Here is a 14,896-nt window from a genome sequence, read left to right as displayed (position 1 = left end):
TCAGAACTGACTCAAGGTGGATGAATCACCCATTAGTGTCTGCAATAGTTTAATAACTCCAGTTGTTTCTGTACTTGATTTTCCAGATCAGCCCATTTGAACTGGTTTTCTTTGTAAAAGTATTAACTTTTTACAGATTTTTATTATATTTCAGATAATGCAGCAATATGACTTTGTGGGGGGAGACAGTGTTTGCACTGCATTTGCAACCTGTACCAGAGAATGGTAACCCCCTATCTAAGATATAAGTACAGTAAACCCCCCTCCATCGCGGGGGTTACGTTCCAGACCCACGCGCGAAAAGGGAAAATCCGTGAAATAGAAAAACCCTATTAAAATACATTGTAGGCATATTTTTTTTTTTACTGTCCCTGTACTTTTAAAAGCATTTTAAGGTCTTTAAACACACTTTTAAAACAATAGAAACTTATTTAAACACATAAAAGATACTGAGAGACAGAGCAAGAGCTATGGAAAACACAAAAATATTTAATTTTCAATGATTTATATAGTAAAATAACATTACAGAAAAAAAAAACACAATATAGCGGGACCGCATAAACTGAACCGCGATGGAGGGGGTGTTTGCTGTATATGCAACAAAAATCATGTGAAAAGCAAACTCCAATTCACTTTGAATGCCCAATCATGTGCAGATTGGACAACAATGGCAGCAGTATATAGATCTTTTAAGAACATTGTAAAAGACTGCATATGCTGATTTGGCATGCTGTTATTGAACTTCTGTCAGCAAAAATGTTTACGATCCAGATAATATACCTGCTATATCTCAATCCATTGTAAACATACTATGGCCATGTTCCATGGGTGTTGACTGGTTCTGTAACATTCTACAACCACTGTCTCATCTATGAGCCCCTTAAAAGTCTATTAGTATTTCAGACTTTGGATTCAGTATGTGAAATGTTTGCTCACTTTGTGTCTTTACAGTATATCGCACCATAATAAAAATTTCTTTCTGATATTGCAACTGTAACTCTGCAAGGCATACCTCTCCCCTCCGTTAGATAGCTGAGACCTCAAGATCATAGTGTATAAAATGGTCACCATCCTGCCTTTCCCCTTTAACTGACACTCCCTGAAAGAGGAAGGCGATATTGAGTGCACCAAGCTATTTGATTGAACATTAACTCTGGTGTCTTGATGTATGGGAGGGGGGATAGAGTGATTATAGGAGGTGTTGTGCTAGGATGTACTTTGCACCTTTCAAAGGAACATCACAGATATTCAAGGAAAAATGAAGAAGCGTTCAGGTACAGATCGGTAAAAAAATCTGCACTCTTATTTATGTAATGACAAGGCCAGACTTACCTTTTTGGATTTAGAGAATTCTGTCTTCTATTTAAATCCTCTTATGGATTATCTACGTGTTTTTTCTTTATTATTGTTCTGTATTTTTTTTACACGTAGTATAAGCGAGTGCAAAATGACTTCAAGAATTTAGCTTATGATAGCAAATTGAAGAACAGCTGGGGCACATAAACCCCCCTGGCATATATATATATGTTATTTATGCCAACCTGCCTTTGTGTGGCAGCGTGGTCTGGGTTAAAATGATGCTTTTAATTGGGATCTTTCTTTCTTTTAATGCCACTGTTTGTGCTGAGAGAATAGAAAGACATTTCAATACTGAATATAATTGAGGTGCTCCCTAAAAATATTGAAGGTAATAATAAAATGGCATGGTAATACTCTGAATTAACTAGAAAACGTGGTTTTAAAAAGAATTGCGTAAAAACAGAAAGCTGCACAAAAAAAAAACTAGTAGCACTTTCTTATGTAGTACTAACCTGCTAGTATGATATTATTTATGTTTAGTAGCTGCTGGTGAAGCTTTAGTTTTTTGACTTTTTTGTTTTTTTGACAAAACAATACCCTCTGGATGATTAATGTACATTGCAAGGATTTTAACAAACTTTGTTGCAACCTACTGTTTCTAATCTGAAGAAAAAGCTGTTTGTCTTGTGCAGTATAATTCTCAATGGGAGTGACCTTTTTAATTTTCAATCAGCTGATGCATTAACAATGTTCTTATGAGAAAACTAGCAGGGTCGGCATTCCTTTAAAGGTAATTAACCCTTTCGGAACATCTCGCCAAAACTAACATTTTTGTTGCAGGGGATGCCTAAAATATGACTGGTATTTTAGTGCAGACTTCTGGGGAAATTAGTGAGCCAATCACACAAGCAGGAAATTACATTTTTGTGGGGGTTTTGTAAACCAACTGTGTGCTGAATGCCTCCAGGTTGCTATATTGCATTGAATTTTGCAGGAAATTACAGTGCTGTAGATTGAAAGGAATATCATTGTAAGTAAAATTAAATTACAATATGGCTTGCATCGAAACTGTTTATCCTATAATATTATTCTTTTTATTTGCAGTAATTTCTCCAAAAAAGAGTTACCCTTTACAGGATAAGTTCACCTTTCATAGCATTTTAGATGTTACACTCATGTTCAGCAGGGTGTAACATGTAACATGTTACGAACAGACCGGCCCCTGCAACCCCTTTCCCTGATCTGACACCTAGCAGGGTTCTTCTCCCACTCCGCTAGCTGTCACAATTTAAAAAAGGTCCCGCAGCCTTTGCAGCTGTCGGCTTGTAGATTTCAATGAACTACCACGGTGCTGTGGTAGTTCATTGAGTCTAATGCCCCATACACACGTGCAGATTATCTGCAGACTTTTGTCTGCAGACTTACCAAAACCATATAATATGAGGTCAAACCTAAACACTTTCAATTTGTATGCAATCCGGCAGGCCCTTGCACTACATAGAAAAGGTAAGTCTGCAGACAAAAGTCTGCAGATAATCTGCACGTGTGTATGGGACATAAAGCTGGATACACACTATACAACTTTTGTTGTTAGATTTTCTTTAGCTTTACCTTTACTATGTAGTGTAGGGACCTGCCTGATTGCATACAAATTGAAAGTGTTTAGGTTTGACCTCATATTATATGGTTTTGGTAAATCTAAAGGAAAAAATCTAAAGACAATTGTATAGTGTGTATGGCCCATTACTGTCAGAATGTATCGGTTTGCACGTACGAGGTACGAGCAAGCCAATGCACTGACAGATCTGCAGGAGACCTGCATGGCGCCAGCGATCTGCTGATTACGGGTTCAATGCTTTACAGGCTCCTACAACAAAAAGTAATAAATGCACATTATTTTACCTGCAAAAAAATTTGCATTTATATATTTTTTTTTAAAAAAAGGGAAGTTATCCTTAAAGCAGAACTCCAGCCAAATACCAAGTTAAAGTGAATAAGAAGTTCTCATTTAAAGCAGAACTCCAGCCACAAATAACAAGTTAAAGTGAACAGCACAATAAAATATAATATACCAAAAGCACCTGTAGCCCTGCCCGCTACGGAGCTGCTGAGAATTACACTTCTTGGGTTCCCCTGGGTTACCATTACCAACTGAATGCAGACACACGGCATAAAAAGTTCTTGGCTCAGACAATGAACAGTTCAGGGGATTTGTTTTTTTGTATTTTATTTTAGAACTTTGATGGGAGAACGGAATGAGTGGGATACTCCAACTTGAACTATGCACAATTCTTGAGGACAACTGACTGTAGAATGCGGCAAGGCCGCTGCTTCACTTTGCCACTGAAGTGAAGATAAAGAATATGGACTCTCACTTGGATTACTCTTCAGGGTCTAACTTGGCACCCCTTTTCTCACTGACTGTCTGCGCTGACCTTCTGTCCACTGACACCCTCCTGGAGTGGTCCCCTTCCTGGGCAGACCCCTGGCAAGCTCCCGGTACTCACGGACACTGATTTTCCCTGGGTTGCTCTGCCTCCAACTCCCTTGTCAGCATCCTTCGGACCTCCTGGCTCAGCACCACACTTTTGGTCCACAAGGCCGACCGCCTGTGACCACCTTCCTTGGCAGCAGGAGAAGAGACAGCCGTCACCCTCCTCCTGGGACCTGGCTTCTCGCCCAAAGACACCCTGTCACACGTGCCCATGGCTTTTATAACATATCCCAGGATGCACCACAGTTGTGCCTACCCACTGGGGTAGTCATAAAAGCCTGTGTGTCACTGGCTGCGTTTCCTCCATTGTCCAACAGGCTCCCCTATTGGATACAGTGGGGACACTCCCTCAGACCAGATGAATCACACATAGATACATGCAACAGGCCTGACTACTGATCAGGCTCCCCTGTGAAGCAGGCAGAGCAAATTATACTTTTCCTAGCACCTACCTAGGAGGGTGCTACACACCTTTTGCTGCAAAATTCGGCTTTGATCCAGAGATTTTCCACACTATACTTTTTCATGCTGCTAGATGTCCTCCGTCTTATGGCCATCAAGCATCTTTCAACCCATCATTAATGCAAGTAAGCTAACACCAACTCTTCCACTGCTTTTATCTACACCGTTACATTCAATTATAGGAGCTCTGTGTAAACATCAAGTTGCAGCTTGGAGCTTACATACTGTAAGGGTGAGAACTCTCTTCCAGCAACACAGTTGACAGCACTGGGTGTCTGAATGTCTAGTCACCAAGCATTAGAGTCCCTTTACTTTTCCTTCATGGAGTTGATAGGAAAATGAAAAGTAGGGGACTGAGATAGCAGAATCAAGAATTAAATAAAAACTGCATCTGCTACTAAAAATAAAATGTAGCTGTAAAATTATTAGCTGTATTTTCACAAATACAAGATGTTTTCCAAATAATATTTGAAGATTAAATTGCTGTTCCGAGATAAATTATGATTAAGCAGAGAAGATATATTAGAAATGTGACCGGATGAAAATTATGATTGGATAATGCTTTTGGAAGAGTATTGTTTTTGTGTGCGTATGTTTTTGTTTTGTTTTTTTAAAAGAAAGGGTGTTCAAGGGTGGCCTGCCGGTATTTGCCACAATACATACAATTATGTTAATTATATTATATTATGTATATTGTAATACGTACAATTGATACACCAAACCATAATTTAAAAAGGTCTAATATACACTGCCTGGCCAAACAAAAGTCGCCACCTGGAATTAACTAAACAACTAACTAAACTAAGCATGCAATAACTATCCTATTGGATATTTACTTTTACTTTACTTCACATAATCGCTTCTCAGCCTTTTGGCTAAGATCAAGTGTAGTATCTGTTCTTATTAGTTGGAATGGAACCTGATGGTTAGTATCGGTGGGGGGCGAAATGAACCGGGGCGCTCTGGAACTACCGGAGGACCGGGAAGTAAGCCACACCAGAGAAAGCCGGATGGTTCCATTGCCTTCCTGATTTGAATGGGTCCGCCCCTATCAGTTTAAAGGGAGTGGGAAAGCCGGTGGCGGCAATCACATTGGCTAGTACTGCACCTGGATGTAATTGGTAAGGAATGGCGGATGGCGGTGGGAGAGCCTTTCCTCCTGGGTTGAATCTTGCCTTGCAAAAGGCTTGTCCCCAGTTGAAGGCAGGCTCACCCTAAGCTGTCTAAAGTTCTGATGCCTCCTGGTAGGATAGGGCTACACTGGGTCTGGCCTTTGGGCCGAGATACGTGCCCCTTGGGTGGCAGCCCAGGGGTGCCTTAATTCTCACTGGTGAGGGGCAGCTCGCCTTGAGTTTTTTGGCACCTTGGTCACTGCACCACACACACTTTTTCAGCACCTGCCTCTTGGGCAAGGCCTTTTGGCTTCGACCAGAGGAATCTTTATTCCGGCCGGAAGGCCTGCCTTTGTATTTTCACATTGGCACTAATTCACCTCTCCACTTCCCCACCTTTTGTTTGTGTGTGCTTTTTCTTTGTAGTTTGTCACTTCACTGTCACCTTTTTTTCTTTGCACGACTTGTAGGGTGTGGGTCCTCGGGCCCAGCCTTGAGTCTTGGGAGGGGGTGGATATGGCCTTTTGGCTTAGTTCGCCCTCTCTCATGGGGTCTCCCTTCGGGGGAGCCCCACCTAGTACTTGGGGTGGGCTGTTTCGGCAGTCCCCCTGGAGAACGGGGTCAGTCTGGTTTCGGCCAGACAGACCATAAGTACCTTATATCCCTGTCAGGAGTCTTGCACCCCGGGGGATCGAGGTTAGGGTCCTACCTCTTCGGAGGGAAGACCATCCTTTCGCACACCCTGTGCACTTTTTGTGTTCTCACGTTTGCGCGTGTGCACTTTTTTATGCACCGGGTGTAAGTCATTTGAGTGTGTTTCACACGCTACAGGCTTAATAATTTAAAAGAAAAAATCCTATTGGATATTTACTGCATGTACTCAAAGAATGAGGTCAGCTGACTGCCTGAATATACTGAATGACCAGGTTATTCCATCAATGGATTTTTTCCTTCCTTATGGCATGGACATACAGTATTCCAAGATGACAATGCCAGGATTCATCGGGCTCAAAATGTGAAAGAGTGGTTCAGGGAACATGAGACATTTTAGCACATGGATTGGCCACCACAGAGTCCAGAACTTAACCCCATTGAGAATCTTTGGGATGTGCTGCAGAAGGCTTTGTGCAGTGGTTCGACTCTCCCATCATCAATACAAGATCAAGGTGTAAAATGAACGCAACGCTCCTCTCTCCCCCCCCCTCCCCCTGCTTTTTAGGCTGGTGACCTCCCAGTATAGACATTGTTTGACTCCCACTGCTGTCTGCACAGCCCCACTGTTTATATGCTTGTGTTACGAAAGACAACAGAGGGTAAGACCATTTATGTATAAAGATTTCCATAAAGACTGTGATGACATGCAGCCTGCATGGATAAATATACTGTACATAGTGGAGGTAAGAGCTAAAATTATTGGGGTAGTCATTTAATGTAAACAAGTGCAGTGGATCTGAACTCAAAAATAATTGCTATGATATAGGAAACATGTAGAAACATTAATTGTGCCTAAGCAGTACCATTAAAAATATACATTCTGTCCTGAATTCCTTATAAAACCCAGAACTGCACTCCCTAATCTGCAGTTTCAAAGCTGTATAGCTTTATGTGAGCCTATCTAAGGCTAAGGCTCTGACTGCTAGTCTCGCCAAATTTGAAGTAAGATCTACGGCTCTGCTTACCAGGGTTGCCAACCGTCTGCATATTTTTTGGAAAGTTGTATGAAAAAAGCATATTTTACCCAGTTCATTAAAGCACGTAAATGGGAGAAATTGTCCATAAAAATAACAACTTGACAGTCACAGCTGGGAGATTTGCAGCACAGATGACAATATTATTTGGTGCCCCAACAAGCATGAGAAGGAGGGAGAGTGACTAGCTCCACCCTCCTGCAGCCAATAATGACACATTGACTGCAACGCGTCCCCCTGTGCTTGCATTACCAGACTGCCACATTCAAGAGAGAAGACTGACTGGGTGTGGCTTACTGAATCAAAGGCATGGCCGCTTGGACTTGGATTAGGTGTAAACACAGGAGTGCATTAAGGAGGACAAGATGAGTTACTAAGTATTGACTAGAGGTCTCTACTCACTCTCCACTCTGGTTTATTATGTAGCACCCTCAGTGTTACTAAATGTAGGTACATTTAGTTGGGCTCCTCTATAGGCAGAGGAGCAGGGGTTGATTTGTTTTTAGACTGTATAGTGCTTTAGGGCTGTGGCTATGTTGCCTCCCCATGGTTTTTAGAACTCACTGGATAGTTCTAAAACTTAGAGGGTGGAGGAACAGAGGCTGCATCCTGAATAATTATGGAGTTCTGACCAATCCCTGAGTAGTCAAGGCTCAGTAGGTGGTGGGTGGTGGGGGGAACCATAAATAGTCAGAAGCATGGCAGTCAACATACAGCAGCCTCTTGAATTCCAGGAACTACTAAAAGAGACTGAGTGAGTAACTTCAATTTCAATTTACCCCAAGCCTATACAGAGAAGACAGTGAAGCTGCAATACTTTACATGTCTAGGACCAGGGGACAGCTTAGAGCCAGCACAAAGCAGCCAGAAGCATCCCCCACATCTCTAGCTTGGGACAGTAGTAGCCAGGTGCTTTGGAAATTCTGCAAGTAGCAGCAGTGGCGACTGGTCAATAGGGGGCGCAGAGGCGCCGCCCCCCCCAAGGCTAGTCACAGTAAAATTAGCATAAAAAAGTGTACCTTTAATATTGCAGCGGGGCGCTGGACACATTGCTGGCAATGGGAGGGGTGGGGGTTTAGGCATCATGTGCCTCTTTAATTTTGATGTGATTGGCGGCCTTTTAGTGTGTCATCGGGACGCAGAGCTCTCCCATTCACAAATGCCGTCCTGTGATTGGTCCAGCCTGGACCAATCAGGACGTCTGACGTCATAGGGGTGGTGCTTGAGCCGGGCGTCACAGCCTCTCATCCAGCCTCTTGATGGCCCCTCTACGCGGGCACACGGCAGCCAGCTTCAGCGTGACCATGAAGGGGAGAGGAAAGGAACTAGAGGAGGCAGCTGCTGCAGGCACCACAGATCCTGCATTAGAGAGAACTGTGAGTACGGCCGCCACCGCCCCTCCCCTGCATTTAGAATAATCAAGCTCTACCTTTCCTTCTGCATCCTCTGAAAGCCTGTAGGAGGGGGAGGAGGAGAAGCAGGCATTCTGAGGCTGCAGAAGGAAATGCAGAGCTTGATTCTTCTAAATGCAGCCGCCTCTAATGCTCCCCTTATCCAGTGTCTTTCTACTGACCCCCTGTGCTCTCTGACCAGCCCCAGGGCTCTCCAACACCCCCCAGGGCTCTCCAACACCCCCAGGTTTTCCACAACAACTAGGCCTTTGCCTGGTCTCTTTTAGATCTAATATTATATCCTTCACATTAGAGATGTGCTAAGGTTTTTGTAAAGGCATCTAAAGGGTCTTGTACCCCCATCCAAGATATTTTGTTTTGTGGAATAATTACAGCAGTCTATGGCCCCCTTTATTAGACACCTGGTTATGGCTCACATATATTGCAAAGTGTCTCTGAGACCTGGTTCTAATAGGCTCCTGAGTCTATATGACTGTACATCACAAAAAAAAAAAAATCTTTAGCCCTTTCTAAAGTTTTACGAGAAGTACTTTACTAAGTCTTCACTACGTCTTTTTGGAGGCCTAAGAAAAAGCAACCTTCTCAGACTCCTTCACTCTACCCTGTATGGCTAAGTGGTGTCTAGGCTTAATCCCAATGTCATTTTAATCCAGGTTTCCTTCAGCACAACTTTCAGTTTATAGATTTCAAGTTTAAGAATGTGCTCTTTGGCACCCCCTGGTTGCCCCATCTGTAAAATCCTACTAGATACTGCTGGCAAAGTTGAAACAGCCTTTTTCTATATTTTCCTCTATACAACAATATCCCTAGCAACCTTTTTTCCCAAGGAAGGCTAGCCTGGACCCTGCTTTACTTATTCCCTTAGCTCTGGACCCTTCAACTACACTCTCCGGCTTGGTAAAGGTCACCCTGTCCCCCATACTTTGTCATATTCCCCTCTTAGGCATTTCGTTCTACATCTACATGCCTAGGTGCCCCAGCACATACCTAGTTCCCCTGCAATGCACCCTTCTCTGTATAACTGCTCTATACAATGGCTGTCTGAGATCCTCCTGTATCTTTAATTCACTGATAGGCACAAAAAAAGCCAATCTAAACTCTGTGTAATACAATCTTTTCAGTAAAGAGCCTGCATAATTCCCCCAACTGTACAAACCTAAAAGGGGAGTTGGCTCTCGACTTAATTACATGATAAATAGCTCAACCTCCTTGGTTACGCTCACCAAATCCTTAGCCCTAGGTTCCCAGCGGGTTTTTATCTGGTATGGTGTTTCTTCCAGTCAACCATGGTGACCTTCTGTATCCCTTTGGGACATTAATAGACTGCTCTTGCTCAAGCAGAGCCCCAACCCCCACTTTTGATCCCGGAGGTCACCATAGTATATGATTTCTATAGAACCATAGGACCTTCTTCTCCTTGTAGTCCTTCCTAGGTTTCCCCTCACTTGTTGAAGAAACAAAATTGCCATAGTGGAGTTAGTAAAAACTTTGTAAGATTATTAAAAAAAACATATCAACACCTATATGTAAGCAAGAGATGTGCAGCTTAAATGTGGAGAGAGAAGAAGCGAAAGCATATGGAAAGCTGGCAGCCACTATTCAATATCAACTTATACACCTTAAAGCCGGACCTGCTGGAATCAACACAAAGCTGTGGCATCTACAGCCACCCTCAACGTTCTCTGCCAGCACTGAGTGCAAGGAATGGGTGGGCACTATGCGTTTCAGGGTCCCAGTGCCCTTTATCAAGTCGCTTGTTGGTTAAAGGCAGCAGGTGCAGTGTAAACAAATGGGAGAAGATGGAAATGGCAGCTCATAAAGAACAGCCATTATCATAGGACTACAAGATCTACCAATAATCAGATGACTCCATCAAATCAAATAGAGGAGGGAACATATTAAAAAAAAAAAGAATAAATTAAATGCCAGATTAAATATCCACTTATCAAACAAAAATGTTATCGATAATGAATAAAATAAAAGTTATTAAAAAATTTACATACGTCTAAAACATCATTTATAAGGAGGTAAAAACAGTAAATCTATGCCAAAATCAAAAATCCAGAGGAATATAAATAAGCTGAAAACTCTCACAACCCACCCAGTTTGACATTAATTAATTCATTTAAAATAGAAAAAATTTTTTAAAAATGTAAATACATGAATTGGTCCCTGTACCCCAATCTGTGATCTACCGTGTCTGAAGAAGAGTATACAGTACACAAGGTGCGGGTATGTTCACATGCATCAAAAAAGCTCCTCTCTGGCAATTTATGTGCAATGGCCAGACAGGAAGTGGATACAATAGAAATGCAATGCAAAATATTTGTGTTTACATATAAAAAAAACATTATAAATACTTTTTTTGCCTTTTTTATAAGTGATCACATGACCTCGGTTCCTAGCTGCATAGGAGACTTAGAGAAGTGAGGATGGAGAATACAGTTGGGTGTGTCAGCAGGAGGCAGAGAAACAGCAGTATATCGATCCTCCCAAGCTTTTTTTTTCTCAGAGAAGAGGTGCAAGAACTCCTTTCCGAGTCACCCCTTTTCTCCATCATCTCTGAGCACCATTCCTTGGTTCCACCCCATACCCACCTCCCAGTACTGCCCTTTTAGAGAATACAGAATCAAGTATCATTTTGTGGTGCTAACTAAGGAATTTGGTAATATTAACAAGAAAAGCTGTAAAATACATCCCCTGCAGCCAGTAAAAATAGATCCCTCCAACAACAGTGGACCACCTGCACCAAACCCCCCCCCCCCCCAGCAACAATAGACTCCCAGCAGCAACAACAGATCTCCCCACAGCCAGCATCAATATACTTTCCTGCAGCCAGCAACAATATACTCCTCCCTCAACAATAGATTTATCCCAGTAGCAACTGAACCCCCAGCAAAATAAGACCCACCCCAAGCAACAATAAGTCCCCCACCAGCAACAATAGACCTCCCAGCAGAAATGGGTCCTCTTCATCTACAGTAGATCCCCCAGCAGCCAGCATCAATAGACACTGCAGCTCACCCCAGCACCCCTTGCCATTACATAGTCAGTGCTGGAGGTGCTGGAACTGAGTTCCAGCTGCAAGTAGCTTCTGCTTCCTACTGTCTCTCTTTTCTTGTTTCCTTTCAGCCTCTTATGGCTATTTTAGACTTTGTTGCCTGCCCCTTGATTTATTGCTTGGGGACACCCCATGGTCTTATAATAAGGTGCCTATATTTTTAACTGTACGAATAAGGTAATGGGAGTTTTGACATACCTGTAAATTCCTTATCTTGGAGTACAGTACAAGACACAGGTCTTTCTTTGTTTTGTTTTTTTACTGTCTTCTCCTTATTACTTGTTCACTAATCTGAGGCTAACCAGAATGGGTGAGTTTATATGGATTCACTAGGGGGCTATCCCTATAAAGCTTTGCCAGTGTGTATTTGCCTGAAGGTACAGTAGCTGCGTATGTCCAATGGCCTAAAAATAAAGTTCCTGTGTCCCGTACTGCACTGCAGGATATGGAATTTACTGGAAAGTAAACAATTCACATTTTTTGTAAAATGATCCATTGTGCTGAGGTTTATGTGTGTCTGTGAGATCGTCACTTGTAGCATAGTAATTAGGAGTATTTGGAGTAATTAGGAGTAAACAGCGAACAGACACTTGAACTAAATGTCTTTGGTTGTTATCTAATGTTTTTTATTAGTTATTGTACAGGCATTTTTTTTATATTTGTTAGCTAATGGGAGGTCAGCTACCAGACAAACTCTCAAAAAAATGTGATACACGTGTTTTCAATAGGCTTCCATTGAAGTCTATTAGGGCCATGATTTTGCCCAAAAAGAAGCTCATGTAATTTTTGTGTGACTGCTTCAAGTGAAATTAAAATAATAGGTGTGAACGTGGCCTGAGGTACACTGTTTACAAGAGCACGATATGTGCACCGCAGAATTTGTTTCTTTGTACCCAGGGTGCCAAGATCATTGATAATGCTAGGCATGCTCACATTTTGTCACGCTTTTTTAGACTTTTTAATTGTAAAGCCAGATAGGCCACTTCTTGTTATAAATGTTGTTGTTTACATATTGTTTATACAGTTTAAATATCAGTTTTAATTTCTGTAATTTAGGTTATCAGTAATAGGTGTGTTCTGTCAGTAAATTTTCAGTGTTTTGTCAGTAAAAAAAAGGCAGTTGGGGGTTGGTATCCCTGCTGCTTACTTTGCTGGAGAGGAAACTGTAACTGAGAACCTGTAGTGAAAAGATCCCCCTTCTTCATTCATTCTGTAGATCTGTGCTTTCTACACCTCATCTGTTGCCTCTTGGTCAACAGTCAATACCTCAATAACCATCAGATCATTTTACATATTCTTTGTGCCTTTTTGTGCACAGCTTCCAAAAATTCAGGACCTCAGTGAGTTCAAATGCTGCTACAAACCTAAAACGTAGGAAACACAAACTGTATAATCTCCCTATAAATATAAATATGGTGAACAAGTTGGCATAAATGACATAAATCATGAGATACAGATGGTGGTGGACGCCGCTGGTAGCCTACCAGCGGCGTCCACCACCATCTGTATCTCATACACTGCGATCTATTTAACTTATGATTGCGAGTATGTTTTTATCCTATTGGGGCAATAAATTTGTATAAGCATACTACACTATATGCGGTCCTTTTGTCTTTTTACCTGGGGTCCACGGAGGAGACTTGGACCAGTTCCACCTAAGCAGACACTAGCAGTCTTGCGATATCCTAAGAAGGAGGCTGGGTGCAACATCTTTATTGATATTTCAAGCGATATTTATCTGGGTAGGGAACCAAGAGGGGTCACTTGTCACCTTTGAGCACATTGAATAGAATACCTGCACTGGAGCACTTCTTTGGATTTTAATCACTTTTAAAAGGACTTATTATTCTTTTTTTTTATGTCATTTATGCTAACTTGTTCACCATATTTATATTTATTTTGATTGTTTGCTATTTTCTATATGCTAGCGCTGTTTTAAATTTGACCACCTACTTTTATCTAAGCTTTCACTTAGAGACACAGCAGCTGCATCTATACAATTTTTTTATTCATATTTATTCAAATTTTATCCCATTGGCACAATTTTCTATTCACTTGTATTTACTTTACACCGTAAGCGTGGGTTTTAATTTATAATTTACACTGTATAATTTCCCTATACCATACACGAGCTGGGAACTTAAAAATGGTAAGAGATGCATATTTTCAAGCACACAACCAAAATCTAGTAAGATTTGGTTTTGTATTGGCTATAAAACTATGACTTTTATAAAAGTAAAACAGTTTATACAAGCATTTATTCATACAGACTGGGGACATAAAACTGACTTTAACCGTGTGTATTTACATATATAGACTCCGTGTTGTCAGATTTACAGAATTACATGGATCTTTAAAAACAAACCTCCTTCTTTATACAGTATTCTGTGTGTTCTAAACCTGCTATACCTTACAAATTAATTAAAATTGCTAGATTTTGTGTAACTGGAAAAAAATTCATGGGCACTTGTGTTTTATCAATTTTAGAAGCTCTGTATTTTACAGATTAGGTGATCATTATATTTATCATTGTGCATTATCATTGTGCCACCTAATGGTTTTAAAACACCAGTTGTACTCCGCCATCCAAGTTACCTTATTTTTTAGTATACAGTAGCTAGCTTATTTAAAAAAGAACAGAAAAAAGCCCTGGGACTTTACATGAGGTGGGTACCGTAGGCCATAAATACTTCATTTTATTTTGTCATTCAATACACAGTAAACAGGATCAATCAATAAAAAAGTACATAAAAATATACATGTAGGTCCATAACAGTAAAATATACATTATGGTACATAAACATCTTGAGGCTCAATGCATTTTGTGAGGCTCAGCTCACTTCTTCAAGAGCAGATGTGTATATTGGTCTATAAATATAATACAACATAGTATCAATATCAAATGCAGTAATAGTAGAGTATATTGAAGAAGGACCTAAAGACGGATCAGTACTCACACATCGGCTGAACCGGGATGAGAAACCTGTGCAACCCCCAGGTACCGGCTGAGGACACCCGATCCGGGAGTTGAAGGAGTGGAGGCAACAGACAACCTCCAAGAGGGAACATGTGGGAGATAAGTGTCACATATAAAGTATGGAAGATGTCCCCTATACTCCATAGCAGTTTGCTGAAACAAATGTGTGTATATATATATATATATATATATATATATATATATATATATATGTGTGTCTGCCTGTGCTTTATTACATGTTTATTATATAGATACCTCCTATACTCCATCACTATGTATATTAGATTACGTTACTTTATTTTTATATTCTTATACACACAATATGTATATATATATATATATATATATATATATATATATATATATATATATAGATATAGATATAGATAGA

At 40.9% G+C, this 14,896-nt stretch overlaps 1 protein-coding gene across 1 annotated transcript in view; it reads left to right on the top strand.

The window, feature by feature from the left end:
• Window positions 1-1,217: 1,217 nt before the first annotated feature.
• Window positions 1,218-14,896, top strand: part of NHERF4 (NHERF family PDZ scaffold protein 4) — a 66,050-nt gene continuing 52,371 nt past the window's right edge. The window contains exon 1 of the mRNA XM_082274552.1: window positions 1,218-1,274. Within this exon, the coding sequence (XP_082130678.1) occupies window positions 1,259-1,274 (16 nt within the window). The 5' untranslated portion in view covers window positions 1,218-1,258. The remainder of the gene's footprint in view (window positions 1,275-14,896) is intronic.

This window comes from Pelophylax lessonae (genome assembly GCF_965119305.1).
Source record: "Pelophylax lessonae genome assembly, chromosome: 12".
In the NCBI taxonomy this organism is placed as follows: domain Eukaryota; kingdom Metazoa; phylum Chordata; class Amphibia; order Anura; family Ranidae; genus Pelophylax; species Pelophylax lessonae.
The sequence above is the reverse complement of the archived record's forward strand: the minus strand, read 5'-3'. Positions and strand labels throughout refer to the sequence as shown.